Genomic DNA, 18618 nt, shown 5'->3' with positions numbered 1-18618 from the left:
TCTCTCGTCCGGCTGTCAGTTTCGGGGATTCCTAGCTTAGCATCGGACCTTTGTGTACACAGGACCCCTCCACAGCTGCAGAAATGAAGTTCGTTAGGTTCATCATGAAAAACGCCGCTTTGGCCAGCGTGCCCAAACACATCGAGCATTTCTCCAAATTCTCCCCCTCACCGCTCTCCATGAAGCAGTTCCTCGATTTCGGTGAGTATTGATCCGCGATCGGAGCGATGTGCACACGCGATTCTCCAACGGTGCATGTTAGTGGAGTCACCGTCTGCTCTGCAGAGGGTCTGAAGCAGCATAGTGCTCACGGTGCAGTGTTGCATCATATCTCTGCACAGTTTGGGCCCTGTGACAAAAACAGTTGCTCCTTCTAATGATCAGCATACTGATAGTTTGTTTAATAAAGTCTCTCAGCAGATTGTAAATGAACTATCGTGCAAATTGTGCAGAGGAATCCAGTATTATTTGCCGAGCAAAATGCTTATATCCAGTATTTAATAATAATAATTTGTATTATTATTATGGTTGTTTTCATTATCTATAAGTATTTTTTTTTTTAATTAATCAAATAGTCGTGTGATTGAAATGTCAGATAATATTTAAAATGCATATATATTTCAGTACCCAAATTCACAATCACAAAATCAAGAGTGCTCCATGTTTTAATATCGATGAAGTTGGGAGCAACTTATTATCACATTCACCGTTTTCTTTTCCAATTTTTCTTCGTCAATGTAAAAGATACTTTTTGGAGTGTCCAAGTTGGTTGGAGACTCTGAAAAGTATTTCTAAAAATCCAAATATGTTAAATTTACTATAATTTAAGTTGTAGAAAAAGCAGAAAATCTTCACATTTTAGACATTTTCCATGTTAAATGATGATCAGCTGATCAATATGTGGCCTCAGCTCTGCTTCTTGTTTTTCTCTCTGTGCTGACTCAGGTTCCATCAACGCCTGTGAGAAGACGTCCTTTGTCTTCCTGAGACAGGAGCTGCCAGTGAGACTCTCCAACATTATGAAGGAAATCAACCTGCTGCCCAACAGACTGCTCACCACCCCGTCTGTGCAGATGGTGCAGAGCTGGTACGTGAACCGGGGCGGTGGGTTTCTGTGTTGTTGTGATGTGAAGTTACACGACGTCTCCACTGTGGCACATTGTGCCAAAACAAAAGAGCAGACTGAGTCTCTCTCAGTAACTCATTAAAATGTGTTTGAAACCAGATTCCCCCCTGACGAGTGAGACGTTTACAGACACAGCTGTTGACTCTCTTTATGGTCATGTAGTAGGAGGGTTGGCCAAGTTGAACTGTTTCCAACTCACCCTGTGAATGGGAAAGGTGCTCAGCTGTGAACTTTACCCTAGTTTCTCTTCTGTCACGTGACCTTGTTTTCAGGAGCTGCTTTGCTTTGTGACGAATGAACTACAGCAAATACCCCTGCAATTATTTGAAAAACGCATGTTTTAAACCAGGAACTTTCACAAGTAAACCTCCTGCAGGACTCAGTCAACTGTTTGTCTTGCATTTTACTACAAATGTGTTTGTTTTTTTTATATCAGGTACATCCAGAGTTTAATGGAGATCCTTGAATTCCTCGACAAGAATCCTGATAACTTCAAAGTCCTGGGAGAGTGAGTTCCTCATTTTGTTCGACAATCTCACATTTGTTTATTAACGGCTCACCCTTTATATTTAAAGCTTCTGTGAGGAACTTTTAACTGGTTATGAAACAGTCCGTTTAATACTGATGCCTCGATGTGACCTATAAAACTAAGGCATGGGAGAACCAGGTCCAGGACTGAGAGGTGCAGACTGTCAGACCCTAAAGGGACTCTGGTGCTCGGATACACTACCACTTTTGTCCACAGGGGCCGCCAAAATCAACACAAAATGAAAGTTCCTCTAAGTAGCTTTAAATGAAGCCTGAAGTTGCTGTTTTTCATGTCACATTATTGGGAAAATACTATTTTAATGCTTTGTAATGCTTATTCATTTGCTTACTGTCCTCCTGCTTTCCCCAGGTTTGTTGACGCCTTAGTGACCATCAGAAACCGGCACAACGATGTCGTGCCGACTATGGCCCAGGGTATCATCGAATACAAAGAGACCTTCCCCCAGGACCCAGTAACCAACCAGAACATCCAGTACTTCCTGGACCGCTTCTACATGAGCCGCATCTCCATTCGCATGCTCATCAACCAGCACAGTGAGGAACATTCCATCATTTACATTTCTTTGGATTGCCGGTATGCGATCAAATATGAGCTCTAAAAACGTTCCAAACACGTAACGCCTCTATCTGGTTTAGTCAAAAGTTAGTTTTTACTCTTCTTTGTTGTGTCTGTAATGAATATTTTCACACCAGGCTGTGTGACATTATTATCTTACTCCCTCTGCTCGCTGTCACTCTCTCGACACCCAGAGGGAAAAACGCGTCTCTCCACTCTGGAATAATCTTTAAAAAAAACAAAAGTGTCGTCTCACAAACTTTTTTAAATTTATTGTCACATCCATTATAGATTTTCAGGAGGGTTGTTTTTGTTCGCCTGGGGAACGGTTTGAGCCGAGTCAGGCTTCATCATATAGTTTATAGATAAACATGCAACATTTTTGTTTCTCCTTCTTTCTTTAGTCAACACTTTAGATGTCCCGTCCTCATGTCAAAGTGTCCTTGTGTAAGACACTAAACCCCAGATCTCAAATTTAATCCACCAAATGAATGTATTACAACATTTTAAAGGTACAGTGTGCATCATTTAAAGGGATCTATTGGCAGAAACGGACCGTAATATTAATAAGTATGTTTTCTTTAGTGTATAATTATCTGAATCGTTGTCTTTTCGATACCTTAGAATAAACCGTTTATACCTGCATACGGAGCAGGTCCTCTTCACAGAGACGGCCGCCATGTTTCTACAGGAGCCCAGAACGGACAAACCAAACACTGGCTCTAGAGAGGGACATTCGTGTTTTTCCGACACACTGGCCCTTTAACTGGCGAATATCTGATTTGGCTTAAACCACACACTTGATTGTCTTCTTCTTTCCTTTTACGCATTGATTCCAGTTTTTTTGATATCATAACTTAAGACTAAACTATTTGAACTGCTGATTTCCTGCTCTGTGATGACAACAACATGCTGTTCAGAGTCGTGTTTAGCATCGTGAGCTCGTAGAGTTCTCGTCATCGGTCATGTGGAACAAAGATTTTTGATGCTTATCGTGTTGATAAAGTGTAATCTACGACCGCAGCATGAAGGGGGAATCATCACGCCTTAAAGAATTTACAGTAGCAGCTGATATTTTTCTGACGCCGTGTTTTGGCTTCTATGTTTTCTATGTACTTGTTGTGTTATTCGTGTTACTGGTCTGGGTATCAACATACTTCAATACTTTCTGGGTACCAAAGTACCATAAGGTGGAACGCAAGATTGGCTTATTTTGTCATATAGAAAAATAGTTTTGTAGAATAAGCTGTACATTCTTCATAAAGAAAGCTTTTCCTGATGTTGTTGTTCACTGTCGATGATTACAGATGCCACACGTTGTGCTTTCTGTACTTAACTCGGTTCTTTTGTTCTCCGCAGCTCTTATTTTTGATGGAACCCTCAACCCGGTCCATCCAAACACCATTGGGAGCATTGACCCCCACTGTGAAATCGCAGATGTTGTCCAGGGTAAATATGAATTATGTTTGGAGATAAAAGCATTAGATGAGCTGTGTCAAATATAATCTGACTTCTAAAGAACAATAGCTTTGATGAGCTACAATGATGTCTTTCTCAGCTTTTCATTCTATTGATTACTACTTAAACATTAACGTTGAACAGGTTTTTTTGTATTGTGATCATATTTTCTGACTTTTATTCCTTTCTTTTATTGTTTTGGGTCAGATGCTTTCCACAGTGCCAAGATGCTGTGTGACCAGTACTACCTTCGCTCCCCTGATCTGATTCTCCAGGAGATGTGCAGTAAGCTTACATTCATTTAATCTGGCAGATTAAGTACAAACCCGATTTCACTCTTAATGCCGACACCCCAAAGGGCAAAAGTCCTCGTCGTTCATTCAAGAGATTTAAAAAAAGGACAAATGGAGCCGAGTCCTCTGTGTGTACACACAGAATGAGTGTTTGTATGTGAATTAGCGTTCAGCCAGATGGACCTGAGAGGCCTCTAATTATAGCATTGAAGCTCAAGTAAAAGGCTGACTGCATCAGACAATATTGACACGCAGACCCTCAGACAGTAAAACCAGAGCTTAGCAGAATAATTGCCACCGATAATGCATTTTAAATACAGCGGAATGAATTAAGAAGCCGTTTGTCTTTTGTGCAGGCAAGAAGAAGAAGAACCTTCCCATGAGCATCGTATACGTTCCCTCTCACCTCTATCACATGCTGTTTGAGCTCTTCAAGGTGCGACACATCCTGTTGATTTTAATTACAGACGAATGAATGATATTACAATGAAAAAAATACATTTAAAACTACTTTAAGATGTCTGTTATTATGCTATATGTTCCTTTTTTTTGTAGAATGCCATGAGGGCCACAATAGAGACTCACGACAACAGCAACACGCTCCCACCCATCCAAGTCATGGTGTCTCTGGGAGACGAGGACATGTCAATCAAGGTGGGTTGCACGTTCAAAGTACAGCTTCTTGAAATAGACAAATAAAACTTTGGGATATTTTGGTGAAAGCCTGAAGAACAAAGAGGGACTCCGTTCTCCCAGGAGTCACTTATTAATAGCGGGTGAATTGGAGTTTTTAAACTGTCTGTGGGCGTGTTTTTATGTTTGTAAGCTCTGTGTGAACCAGCAGGTTTTTAACAAATTGAATGAAGTCTGTAAAGATGTAAACATTTTCACTAAGTTAATATTTTACAGTGTTCAAATCAGTTTAGTATTAAATGAATTCATTTACCGGCCCTATTGCCTTTGCTTTCAAAGCTAAGGGAGTCACCTCTCTTTGTTGTTGCCACCAGAATCCTTCTCTAAACCCGTTATGCAACTACTTCACCCTCAGTTAATCACAGTGCCGATCGGAAAACAAAGCTACTGAGCTCTGAGAAGATTTACTGCGCGGGCGATCATAGCTCGTGTTAATGCCCATGTTGTTGCCAGGACGTGTTCCCGCTTGTTGTGACTCATTCATAAAGTCAGTGATGAACCACACAATAAGACGTATATCAAAATACTTGAAGCTGCACTTTTTTTCTTCGATGTACCTCCTCTACCAGTTGACCATTTGCACGTTTACCATGAAATATGTGCATTACATGGTGAGAGGGCCACTTAGCTTTCACCGTTGAGTTGAGGCCATGTGTTCAGGACAGGCGGCTCCACCTCTTTATGGCTCAGCGCTGTTCAAGGACCTCACGTCATTCTCTGTGTCGGCCCATCTCGCCTCTCTGTGACGGCCCGTCTCACCTCTCTGTTTCTGACCCCCCCCCATCTGCAGGTGAGCGACAAGGGTGGCGGTGTCCCCTTTCGGAGGATCGAGAACCTCTTCAGCTACATGTTCTCCACTGCTCCGGCTCCACAGATAGGAGAGCGCACTCGGCCTCCACTGGTACGTAGAGAATATATATATATATATATATATAATTTAGAGCTCACATTTTGCACCATATGGCATTTTTGTGTCATTTCAATATAGTCTCCAAGCATCAAAATGCTCATTCAGCCTTTTATTTAGACTCTTACTATTTAAAAATTGAAATCCTCATTGTTGAGGATCCACGTTACACAAAGCATTTTGAAACTTGTTCCATGGAGGAGCGCTGCTGCTCGCAGTGTGACTGAGAACAAAGCCTTCATAAACCCTTAATTCCCCCCCCCCCCCTCTCTGAACAGGCTGGCTTCGGCTACGGTCTGCCCATCTCCCGTCTCTACGCCCAATACTTCCGGGGGGACCTGCAGCTCTACTCCATGGAGGGCCACGGCACAGACGCCGTCATCTACCTGAAGGTGAGCCAGACGTGGTGATCGTGCACGAAACTGTGACGAGACGCCAGAGGAGTTTGAAAGTAGAGAGAAGGACTGCCTTGTGGCAACACCTCTGCAGACCTTTGAAGCAGGTATCGCAGGATATTTGTAATTACAAGTCGTCCCTCCTGTCCCCCCCAGGCGCTGTCCACAGACTCCATCGAGAGGCTGCCGGTGTACAACAAAACCGCTCTGAAGAACTACAAAGTGAGCCAAGAGGCCGACGACTGGTGCATACCCAGTAAAGAGCCTCTAGATCTGAGCATCTATAAGGTTCCCAAGTGAAAGTGGCCCGGTGCTTCGAGCCTACACACCACGAAGCCTTCACAGTTTCTGTCTTCATATTCCCATGTCGTCGTCTGTCAGGGCAGATGTGTGCACCGGACCTTTTGTTTCTAATGAGAGGTCATCTCCAGACTGAACTTATCTTTTTAGTCAGGTTTTAGCAATCTTCATGTTGCTTTTAGTCCCGGTTGTCCTTTCGGGTTCTTCATAGGAAAATAGAAAACAGCTACTAACCGATAGGACTTTGAGAGATGCTGCTCCAGTGTTGCATCGTGTGCAGGTAGAGACGGAGCAGGTTACAGGTTTGGTGTTTAGGCTAAAAAAAAAAAGTGTGAGTATGAGAGGACCGATGCAGAGGAGGGTTTATAATATTCCAGTTTTACGACACCACACATGCTGCAGATGTTTGAGCAGCCACTAATGGAGGTATTGAACCTCATCCTGTAAGGTCACCCAAGCCTTATAGTAGCAACTTCATTCAAAGGCTCATTTCATTGAAATACTGAAGTATCTGAGATAATACTCCTGTTGCACCGTGTTCATTTTGAGAGTACTGTAATACTGTTGGATCCGTAGATTTGAACAAATGTACGACTGTTACATTGATCTGTTGTTGTGCTTACTGTGTGGATATTCATCGGAGCTTTTGATATTTCCGACTCTAAATCACAGTATTCGCGTTGACTGATAAGATACGGCGTTATCTTAGCATCAGTTTTTTCTGGATCGGGATGAATGTAATCCACTCTTCTTCTATGCATTCATTTGCATTCATTACGGAGACTTAGAGTGGATTGATAGAGCACAGCTATAGGACCCATGTGCTCTGTGATATAGCAGGCTTTTAGAGCCAGACACCAGAGGATCTGCCACACTTTTGTTTGTGAGGTTTAAGCCGAGTTCAATAGAGGCCAGTGTTATTAAAACCCCAGGAGGCAGTGTATGCCATGTTTGAGTTCTCTGTGATCCAATGAAGCGAGTCCAGTCTCAGAATGTCTTTTTACACTGTGCCATACGAGGAGAAAGATGTTCCCGGGTCCATATGTGTGGAAAATGCACAGATTTCTTTTGTATTAAATTAATCTTAAATCATACAGTAAGTTAAAGGTTATTTTTATAGCTACATGACTGAAAAGATTGTATATAGTGTGAATACAGTCCACATAATAAAGAACAACTTAAGTAATAAATGCTTCTCTTGTGCTGTTTTATCCTGGTGTGTGTGTGTGAGTGAGTGGACGACAGTTTATTAGGTGGGAACAGCCGATTGATTATATCGACCAGTGGAGGATCCCCGCGGTGTTGTCTTTTCTGTGTGGGACGAGAAGAGGGAAACTAAAGGTGGTTTGTTTTTACCTCTGTGTCACTGGATCTGTTCTGGATCGGGTGGTGAGATCAAGTTCAGCAACTCTACCCTGCAGCCATTCCAGCTCCAGACCCTCGGGCACAAAAAAAATGGATCTTACCACCACGGAAAGATTTATGTCGGTAAGTTTCCAGCCCCGCTGGTGCTCCTCTGCCTGTGGGGACGAAGAGTGACGAGCTGGATCACACTTCTAAAAGCCAGGCCCAGAGCCCAGTAAGACAGAGGTCATGATGGGGAAACGGACGGGTCACGGTCCTCTGCTTGTTTGGGAATGTGAGCCTAAAGGGAGTTCTAATAATAGATCATGAGCTTCTTTGCACTGAAAATATATGGAGGTTAGTGTGTCATGCGTTAGTCATGGCAGGAGTGAAAAATAACTGCACGTTTATGTTTTTAGAAGAAGAGAAAGGAAAAGAAAAAAACAGGAGGCACTTTTTTGTCTTAGGTCAACTGGCTTTAATATTTATATTCATAACAATTTACAAGTAGTTTTGACGAAGCAGTCTGACACATTTTATGGGGATGCCTTTTTTTGTTGATGAATGGAAGATCCTGCAGGGGACAGATGTCAAGAGAGGCTCATTTTACAGGCCGACTGGCCAACAACAGCAGCAGCAGCAGCAGCAGCTGATCTATATGCGGCCAGAGCACCAGGATGTTTACCTCCAGGCCACAAACCGCTCCACGGAGTGGAAAGAATCCAACAGCGCCCTTCTCCTTATCTCATTCAAACAACAGGCTGACAGACTGCATAGCAACAGGGACCGTTGCAGTACAGCGACAGGAACATCCTGTCCAATATCTGCACGGTCGTGTGTAACTACTGTAAAACATGAGGGGAGCAATACATTAATGAATATGTCTCTTATGTAAGGTTGTATTTTAAAGAGTGATTTACTCTGCACTTGTCATGTGGAGAACAGTCTGTTCAGCACGAGTTGCAGCCTTTATTAATAATAAATACAAAACCAAGCTCAGAAATCACAACTATAAAACTCCACCTACATTAAGTTAACAAACGCACAAACCCTGTTAATAAGAAAAGTAAGAATTAACCAGAATGAATAACTCTGAACATTTTTGGCTTTTTTTAAATTTCAATAGTTTGTTGTTCTCATTACAGTCAACTTCTCTGCTGTAATTCATGCAGTAAAATCAGGCATTTGTACATTCCTCACAACAATGCTGCTGTTCCTGCAGTGATCTAATGATTAGTGATTATACAATAAGTAAGTGAGAAACCATCTTACATAACCGTTGAGCCCCTGTTGTTGTCCCCAGATGGTTGTCTTAGCTGAGGCGGCGTTTGTAACTTCTTCATCTTGTGCAGTTGGCGGCGAGTCTGTGAGTTCGAGCTTTGCTCTCCGATGTTACGAAGCCTGAAGGCAGACGGAGCTTAAGATTCATACATTATGCAACTAAAGTTTTGTTTTTTTTCCCTTTCCCCAGATGTTGCTCTGCACAGACAGAACTGTGCTGAGCTTTTGTCACACTGGGCCTATAAAGAGAATAGAACATTCATTATATTAAAGGCAATTACTTACAAAGCCGTGTGACAGACTCAAGTTCTGGTCGACACAGCTTTTTATTTCAGGCTGAGCTGAAGCTTTTTGTGCAAGTAAAACTCTATGTACAAGTGATTAGTCAATAGACAGAAAGTTAATCTTGGTTCATCAAACTTTCTCTGCCTCCAGCTTCTGAAATGTGTCTTTTCTTTGTGTCCAGAAGCTTAACATCTTTCAGCTTTTGGCCTTTCCATTTGAAGACTTAAAGAAATTGCCACTCTACTCAAATCTATGTTCCTCTGATATTTTGTAATTTTATAGACCAACGATTATAGATTAATAGAGAGAATAATTGTCAGATTAATCGATAATAGAAAAAGTTGTTAACTGCAGCCATAACGGATGGTATGAAAATTATTCTTTTTTATGAGGCACATCCGGCCTTCACACCCACATCACCTCCGACCAGAAATTCCAATTTTCCATTTAATTTATTCCTTCAACCTTTAAATTATATTTTCCCTTCATAATGGGTCTTAATGTTGTTTTAAAACATTTCGTATTTTAATTTAATCTTTTCAGCTTTTTTGTCCTAAAAACAGTCCAATTACATCATATTCTCATCCTTATGCCTTTCCAGAAATACAAAAGTCCTTCCTCTGTCTGCTCTGGACTCAACATGAGCTGCAACGTTTACATGTTAATCCTTAAATATTATAAATCTGCACCGTTTCAAATCTAAGCTAAAAGAAGAAAAGTGCTGACTCTGCTGCTTTGCAGGAGATGGAGAGTCTCAGGTGTGAACAAACAACACTTCAGCAGATCTGACTCAGGTCCTCTTCAGTCTGTCTCCATCAGCACATCAGCTATGAATGTCAAATGATATTCAATCACAGAAGCATTTACGCCGTCAGAAAAGAGTCCAGAGGGAAAAATGTTCTTTACGTAAAATAGAAGATTCTTTATGTGCTGCATCACTCTGTCCTCTGTGGACTTCATCCTGACTGCTATAAACTCAAACCTTATGGTTCAAATGATGACGAGCCAGATTGTTCTGTAATATACTTTAATGTGATGATGACAATTGTGGGTCTTTCTTTTCTTAAACTGTCATGGTCGTATGTCCATGATCTATCTATCCATCCATCCATCTGTCTATCCATCTATCTATCTATCTATCTATCTATCTATCTATCTATCTATCTATCTATCTATCTATCTATCTATCTATCTATCTATCTATCCATCTGTCTATCTATCTATCTATCTATCCATCCATCCATCCATCCATCTATCTATCTGTCCATCTATCTATCTATCTATCTATCTGTCCATCTATCTATCCATCTATCCATCCGTCCATCCGTCTCTCTACAGGTACCTCCCTGTGTTAACCACCAGGTGGCGCACTAACACCAGTGTGCTGTACCAGTGTCTGTTCTTGGTGTTCAGCTTCTCGTCCGGGAGCTTTTTCAGACAGGAGGCCTCATTCAGAGCCACCACAGACCGGAGGAACCGACTCAGACCTGATCGGTCGGTCGATAACGGTTCAAAGTCAGCAGGTTGAATGGAGAAAGCTGCACACTCTCAAACATGAACCATATTCCTCTCATTCATATCCAATTGACAATAATTGTGATGAGCAGTAATTCTTCCTTTTATGGTAACAGAGGGCATCACACAGTCGGTGCGTTTCCTCCCTGCGACTGTTTTACAACTTAGAGGAGGCCCCGTCATCACCGAACTATGTACCAGGAGCCGTGGAGCTGTGGTCTCCAGAACTATTTGACCAGTCCGACCAGCACCTCTCACCACCGCAGGGCGGGGGGCGGGGTTACGAAGAGGCGGCTTCAATCCGATTGGTGGAGGTGTCGGCCCGGGGGACGACAGGAGAGAGAAACTCCAGGAAAACGGACGGAGCTCTCGCGCACGATGTAACGGGAAGGTTACTTCTTTTTTTTGCGTAAAGAGGAAACTTTGGACGGACATGAGGATATTCTGGGATACTTCACGACTTCAAATATAGAAAAGCCGGACTCGTTTGGGGGGAATAGTTATTTCAGGATTTAAAGCCACACGGAATAAAAACAACCAAACATTTCGAGCGTCATCAAACTGAAATTCCAGTTTGGCGGATGAAAACGTGTCCACGGAGGAGAGGAGGCGTGCACAGGAGCCCGCCAGTGCTCACCTTTAGTCGACACTTCAGAGCAACTTGTTGTTAAAACTTAATTTTTTCCACGCGCTTAAAAACAACAACAACAAACAGGTATCGGCATGGCAGAGCACGAGAGCCTGGAGTATGGGAAAGCGGATTTCGTGCTTTTAGACAACGTGTCTATGGAGGAGTTCATGACGAACCTCAAACTCAGGTAAGCGGCCATTCACCTTTTTGTAAATCCACGCATGCTCCGCAGAATAACGAGAGAAAACACACACACACACACACACACACACACACACACTCTCTGTTCTATGCGAACATTGTGTCTTTTCGAGCATCACTTTATCTGGATATGTGTCCGGTTGTAACAGGTGCTACACGCGTGTTTTCACGCGCATTGTTGGACATCGATACGTGAATGAGCACAACTTGCGGAACAACCCAGCGGGACGTTGTCATTGTCCGCACCTGCAGCCACACCGCAGTACGGCTGCTGGAGCGATGCCACCGCATTCATGTGGTCACAGCTTTCGATCAAACCGGTATTTCAGTTTGGAAACATTCTGACTCCACCCAACCTGCACACACACACACACACACACACACACACGCACACGCACACACTCACTGTTCTGCAGGCCGGTTTCTATCAGCTGTGTAGTTAGTGGCTCTGTGTCAAGCATGTTGTTTTTTGTGAATGAACAGAGCAGTTGTGGTTCATACGTTCAGATCGGCCTCACCTCTGACTTCTGTGAGAGTGTCACTGATCCCTGACGTCATGGGGAGAGTGTGAGGTGGTGGTGGACAGTGATGGTGCAGTGGAGGGTTGTGTGGGTTTCTACTGGAGGAAACTCCTCTGCCTTCATACTGTGGTGGGTCTTTGACAGCACAGCAGATGATAGAGCAGTATCTGACTCTAGAACAAGTTGTGGTGTAATATTAACACGATTAAAGGTGAGATATTGTCCAAGTTTAACAGGAAAATGGTCTGAAATTGTCCCGTCAAAGCATTTGAGGACATGTGTGCATAGAAAATGAAAATGTGTCCCTGAATTATTTTCTAGAAGCCAAATACTTCTCAGGAGCTGAGCTGTTGTTGCTTTGATAGGAAACCGATAACAAGCTGTAAAAAACCCAGTAAAATACGACAAGCTATAAACATCATATAAAGGTACATACAATATTTAGGCCACATACATAGTGGTGTAAATCACAAGTTTCATTACGATACTGTAGGATAAATACCTGTGGGATAAATATTTGGAGGATGCATGTTTTCCCTTCTATGGCTAGAAGAGTGAGCTACAGGACCTCCTTTACACTAACGAGGGAATGTCCTCCACACCTTTTCTACCATTTTTTTCTACCTTTTCATCTGCTCGTTCTAATCGAGTGTGATGCATGCTGGTAGTTTCTTTGCCCTTGGTTCCTCCTGCCTCTAGAAACTTTGTGTTACTTTAATTTGGGTTAAGCACGTTTATCATGGTGTGTTTGAGGTTTAATTCATGCTTAGGAATGTAGAACATCTAGGTGAGGGCAGCCTGTGTGCACATTCTGTCTTTAACCGTAGAAATGTGAAGCTGAACATGTCAGGTTAAGAGAGTCCAGTGTGCATGTTTCCTGGAGGTTACGGCCGTTCTGGTCAGCTGTGTTTTTGTATCCGAACCTCTTGAATAGGATGAGTTTCGGTGGCGTGAACAGAAGCTCCAGCAGCCCGACAAGAAGTCCAGAGAGCAGCCAGACGGCACCAGCCCTCCTCTCCCTGTTTGTTTTCCCTCCAGCTAGCCGGTCCCGGAGGTGGCGTGTGCAGATTGTTATTTGTAGAGGGTGTGACTGGTCAGGAGCGCCTCCTTTTTCTTTTTTGCTCTTTTCCCCCTCTAGTCCGAGGGCGTGTGTGTGTGTTGCCGGGGTGGGAGTGGACCACTTGAAGGAGGGATCCAGAGGCCAAGAGGCCTCTAATGGTCTCCATTTGTCCTGGAACAGTTATCTCAAAGCCTGCAGGGCCAAAAGCACGTCTGCACATCTCTCCTGGGTGTATTTTACGCCACACTGCATTGTGGGAAATGGCTGCACACTAAAAGCTTGGTTTTAAAAATACTTAATAAAATGAATGTTTTTGACTTTTATTTACAAGTTGTGGAAGAGCAAATAAAGCACTCTGTGTGCTCCGTCACTGCAGGCCTCATTGAGCGACTCTCCCGCTGCTGAGTTTGACGAGCATTTCTTCTGGTGCCGTTAGGAGCCGGCCACGTTGAGTTGTGGTAGGCAGTAGAAGTGGCAGCATTTGGACCAGAGTGCTCTCTCTCACACTCTCTCACACTCTCACTCTCTCTCTGTCTCTCTGTCTCTCTGTCTCTCTCACTCTCGCACTCTCTCTTTCTCTCTATCTCTCACACTCTCACTCTCTCACTGTCTCTCTGTCTCTCTGTCTCTCACTCTCTTTCTCTCTCTTTCTCTCTATCTCTCTCTCTCTCACTCTCTCTGTCTCTCTGTCTCTCTCACTCTCACACTCTCACTCTCTCTCTGTCTCTCTGTCTCTCTCACTCTCGCACTCTCGCACTCTCTCTTTCTCTCTATCTCTCTCACTCTCTCACTCTCTCTGTCACTCTCTCTCTCACTCTCTCTGTCTCTCTCACTCTCACTCTCACACACTCTCACTCTCACACACTCTCACTCTCTCTGTCACTCTCTCTCTCTCTGTCTCTCTCACTCTCACACACTCTCTCTGTCTCTCTCACTCTCTTTCTCTCTCTCTCTCTCTCCCCCCCCCCCCAGACAGGGTTGTTCAAGTTGACATTAACTTGTGTTTTGACTCTGAGGTGGAGCTGCGTGGTCCGGTCCCAGAGAGCCTCCCAGTCCCAAAATAGAGCCCAGCAGAGCCCAGTCTCTGTTCTAGAGATGTCTGGAAGGATAAAAGTTCAAGCTAAATTCCTGTAGCGGCTTTTGGGAATTTGCTTGAATCGACCAGTCAGCATATAAGATTTCTTGGTCTGAACTAAAGATGACAGCGCGTTACGCACTGAAGGGAATTATGGGATCAGTATACACGTTTTAACGGTGACTGCTCTGATTCTCTAGATTGATTTTTAATTGACGCACACAGTGATGCTGCAAATCAGACAAAGCTGCACATTGGCATGAGACGATATGAACACTTCATGTTATGATTATCCTGGACAAAATAAATGTGATTCACGCATTATTATCACCGACATATTTTAAGAAACTCTTAAAATGGCTCTGAAACATTCTGACAATTCCCTTTCCCTCATATTCTGTTTAGAAACAAATATTTGCATCTTTTCTTTTGGTGAAAAACAAACCAACAAAGAAGGTAATCATGAATCATTTAGGTCCCCCTGCATAAATAAGGATGAATAAGAAAGATAGTGAGTCTGTTCTTTCTTCATTATTTCCTGTGCTTTTTTAAATCATGCTCTATTTATTATTATTGTGAGTGTTTTTATTGCAATCCATGATATCACGATGAATATATATCGTCCCATCATCACAGCGATTCAGTGTCTCTCTCTCCAGCAGGATGGATGCACGAGGGCTTCAGTTTAGATCTCCTAACACCCGTCTGAATGAATGTAACTACAGACAAAGTAGAGTTGACAGGAAGCTGTTCCACCCTGACGGTGGTGAGCGAGGGCTCAGTGTGCTGTGGTCTGATGGTACCGTGAGCCGGGCAGCTGAATGTCTTTATAAGGCGTTGTTTTGTCGGTCCCTTTGGAATTCAGGAAAAAAACATTCCTGCCATGTGTTTCCCCAAATAATTGCAGAAGGATTTCTTCAATTCTTCCACCAAATGAGTGTCTGATATTCCAGATAAACAATAAAAAAAACACGACTGAATGAAACTTGGTCGAGAAGAACTTGACAAAGAAGTCTGAGCTTCACAGGACGGGATGTTTGTTTTAATCATGTTGGAGTGCGTGACGGGTGGGGTTTATATCCCACAGCAAAACACAATGGCAGCACAAATATGTGCACTATTTGATAGTCAGCGTAGCACACAACACAGATGCCCAGATGTGGTATGCACCCCTGTCTGCTGCAAATATGTTCAACCAGAAGCTGATTTTAGCTCAGGACCGAACCCTCCTTCTGTTTTTATTATCGGGCCGGTGATAATCATTTTCAGGATATTATCACGGCTGAATACACGTAAATATATTCTGAGAGCTGCTGTTTGTTTCACTGTATGAGCCGCTCCGAGTGATTTGACCTCTGAACCCATCTATGGGGGAGTTCAAGAGGACTTTGAACAGGAAGTCTCCAATAATACGGAGCAGGCCGACCAGGCAGGAAAGCTGGCATTTCCCCTTCGCCTTCGCTCCTCACGTTTCATTGCTTCCTGCAGGTCCTCTTCATAGCCGAGCTGGGAATCCTGTGTGCAGAGTAGACGGGCACGTGTATTTCAGATCCAAAATGCTGAGCTAGCATTGATGCATGCTCTTAAGGGGTTTGCATAACTCACAATCAAAGCGTTTCGAAGCGAAAGTTCTCGCTCTTTTTCCTGGTGTTTCCTGGATTTGACCATGAAATTACATGCAAAGTATTCTCACCTGCTGTTTGAAAGAACAATGGTTCTCCTGTTATAACTGGTGGAGCGGAGTAGAAGAGGTGTGGTGCAGAGAGGCACAGCCCGACTCTCTCTCCTGAAGACTAATCAGAGGGCTCAAAGTACCCATGTGGCTCAGGTAGAGACTTTGCTCTCCCTCCTGTGAGATACGGCTCAGTAATTATAGATGGATAGATAGATGTATACTTTATTCTTCCAACATGATAAGCCCGCCTTTCTTTTCAGTGATAGCTCAGGTGATGCAGAAATGTTTTTTTATGTCGTAGGTTCCTAAAGTAAGCTAATCGATAATGTTATAATTAGTGTGAATGCTAGCACTAGCTGAGCCGCTGTTGGCTCTGCTAAGTCTGGAATAACTGGAAGGGTTTCTGAGTGAAGGGGGGTTGTGTGAGGTACTTCTAGTGTATTAACTGGTGGCCGGGCGTAGGGATGGGTATCATTAGGATCGTGTCGATACTAGTACTCTTATCGATAGTGCTTATCGGTTCTTTTTGGTTATATTGTGTGAAAAAAAGACAATTAATAAGGAAAAGAATCCCCATTGCTTTCCTGGCAGAACACAGCAGTTTCTGGTCTCTGGCTGCCTCGATCGGTAGTTAGTTTGTGTTCTTGTGACTTTCTGATCCGAGCTAAGGTGGCGTCCACTGATACTCCTCCCTGCTTCAACAAACTAGAGCAAGCCAACCATAATATAATATAGCTGTAGATAAAACACTGACTGTAAGGATGTAAAGGGCATCGTGCAGAAAGCTACGTCACATGGGAATGTGTTTGCAGAAGGGCCAAATAGCCTTTTGAAGCTAAAACACAAGCATTATATAAGGGACACCATTGTGAAGCTAGAGAGAGATAAAAAAGCTTAAAATAGTAATAACAACAATGCTCCTTTTAATTTAATCGTATTGGAATTCAGCCTCAAAGCATTTGAAGCCAGGGTGCTCTCCTCAGCTTGATCTCACATGTTTGCTCTCTTTCTTTTGATCATTCCATCCTCCGCAGTAAAAACCAAAGTCCATGTGCAGAACACACAGTCCTGGCTGACGTCCTCACCCTGCAGCAAAGATGGAAACGGGTGATACTGTACAGCCTCTAAGAATATTTAATCCCAACCCGCTTATTAAAGTTCTCTTTCCTTTTTAGCGGTGGTCAGTGACTGGAAGAGAAATATTTATAGATGAACGCTCGGATAGACGGCGTTCTCCTTTTGTCCAGTAGCTCTTTTCCTCAAAGTCAATCACAGTCGTAGGTTTAAAACCCTCTGAACCCACATTGTGATCTCTGTGGCCTCGTTTTTCACTGCAATATCTAAATCCTGCACCTCTATGGAAACAGCACCATCATGGCTGAAAGTAGAGAGAACTCAAACATGTCTTTTGTCGACCATAAATCAAAAAATTTATTTTAGAAAAATTGGAAAACAATGAAATCTATACATCCAACATTAAGGCTCCACGTGCTACATGTATTGAGCTATTTATTTTACAACGTCTACGTACAAACTCTCCCGTCCTCTCCTCAATGCACCGTGATCAGCAGCCCGCAGTTCAGTCAAAGTTTCACCGATTTTTGTTAACGACATGTTCAATGAGACTTGTAGAATGAAGTGTTTTTGATGAAATTTTGGATTCGGTTGCTTTCTGACGGTGGCGTTCGTCACACATGACGTGTTAAAGGACCGTCGGAAAGATGACAATCTGACGGTAATGTTGGTTTTCACAGCTTCTGGCTGTGATCAACAGGGAAGTTTTGCCGCTTGTTGTGAAAACATGCTTTTCAATCCTGCCGGCGGGTTTTGGGCTTCAGAGGGGAGGAGCAGGATCTGAGGGAGATGACAGGCCAGTCGGGCTGCTAAAGTATGCTTCTTTTATGTAGTAGTCGTCAAAATTCTTTATGCAAGTGTTACTTCAGTTCCCCAGAATCTCCCCGGAGATTTCTTGCTAATCATGAAGAAAAAAAAGAGTCTCCCCTGAACTGACTGAAGAGAAAAGGCCTGGTAAGCCCGCTCCCCTGCAATCCGCCAGTGAAAAGGCCAGTCTCGCCACAAGAATTTCCTTACGACCGCCTGTAATGTGAAACACATTACCATCCTTTCATAAACGGGGGCTGTGCTCGCAGGGCTTTATTCCCTCTAGAACAAACTGAGCGGCTCACAGAGACGTCTCATTTGTGGACTCGCTGCTCGAGTTGGCAGGCGGGGTCGGCAGCAGCAGCTCTGATTCTCCTGCCTCTGTGTCGTCTAACGTTATTCCTCTTATACTATGTAATGTGTGTGTCTGACGTGTTCATAGTATGTTTTATTACATATATTTTAAGTTACACTTACAATGAAATGTGGGGCTTTAGGAGACTGGTTATCAAACCTCCATATTTCTGACCCAAATGTAGACAAAATAAGACAAATTTCTTGTATGGATGATTTTGTTTAGAGGGTTTTTTGCTTTGTTTGCAAGTTTGGCATGTTTGGTTAAAATAGTAAACCAATACCTAATACCCGATTACCCTAGTATCCCATTCAAATGGTATTCTCGGATTCTTTTTTAATATCGTGGTGTTTAAAATGAAGAGTAATCTTCGCTGTTGCCATAGTTGCTGTCTCACGAGAGGGTTTAATGCGTCACATTAACGCTGTCTGGCTCATGATTTAACAAGCCACCGCATCCTCTGTCGGCAACATTACCCCCAGAAGCCTTGTTCTCCGGCACACACACACACACACAC

The 18618-nt window shown here is 43.2% G+C and overlaps 2 protein-coding genes across 2 annotated transcripts in view; both read left to right on the top strand.

Moving 5' to 3' along the window:
* On the top strand, positions 1-7467 carry pdk2a (pyruvate dehydrogenase kinase 2a). The gene is made up of 11 exons (XM_031844147.1): positions 1-201; positions 946-1087; positions 1563-1634; positions 2025-2209; positions 3591-3680; positions 3897-3974; positions 4339-4418; positions 4538-4636; positions 5466-5576; positions 5861-5974; positions 6134-7467. Exons 1-11 carry the CDS (start codon positions 84-86, stop codon positions 6275-6277), a joined length of 1233 nt encoding a protein of 410 aa, XP_031700007.1. The 5' UTR covers positions 1-83; the 3' UTR covers positions 6278-7467.
* A 3547-nt stretch (positions 7468-11014) lies between these two features.
* myo1d (myosin 1D) overlaps positions 11015-18618 on the top strand; it is an 81383-nt gene continuing 73779 nt past the window's right edge. Inside the window, exon 1 of the mRNA XM_031844023.1 lies at positions 11015-11520. Within this exon, the coding sequence (XP_031699883.1) occupies positions 11426-11520 (95 nt within the window). The 5' untranslated portion in view covers positions 11015-11425. The remainder of the gene's footprint in view (positions 11521-18618) is intronic.

The sequence above is a fragment of the Anarrhichthys ocellatus genome, unplaced genomic scaffold (genome assembly GCF_004355925.1).
Source record: "Anarrhichthys ocellatus isolate YVR2014 unplaced genomic scaffold, GSC_Weel_1.0 scaffold4, whole genome shotgun sequence".
NCBI lineage: Eukaryota > Metazoa > Chordata > Actinopteri > Perciformes > Anarhichadidae > Anarrhichthys > Anarrhichthys ocellatus.
The sequence above is the reverse complement of the archived record's forward strand: the minus strand, read 5'-3'. Positions and strand labels throughout refer to the sequence as shown.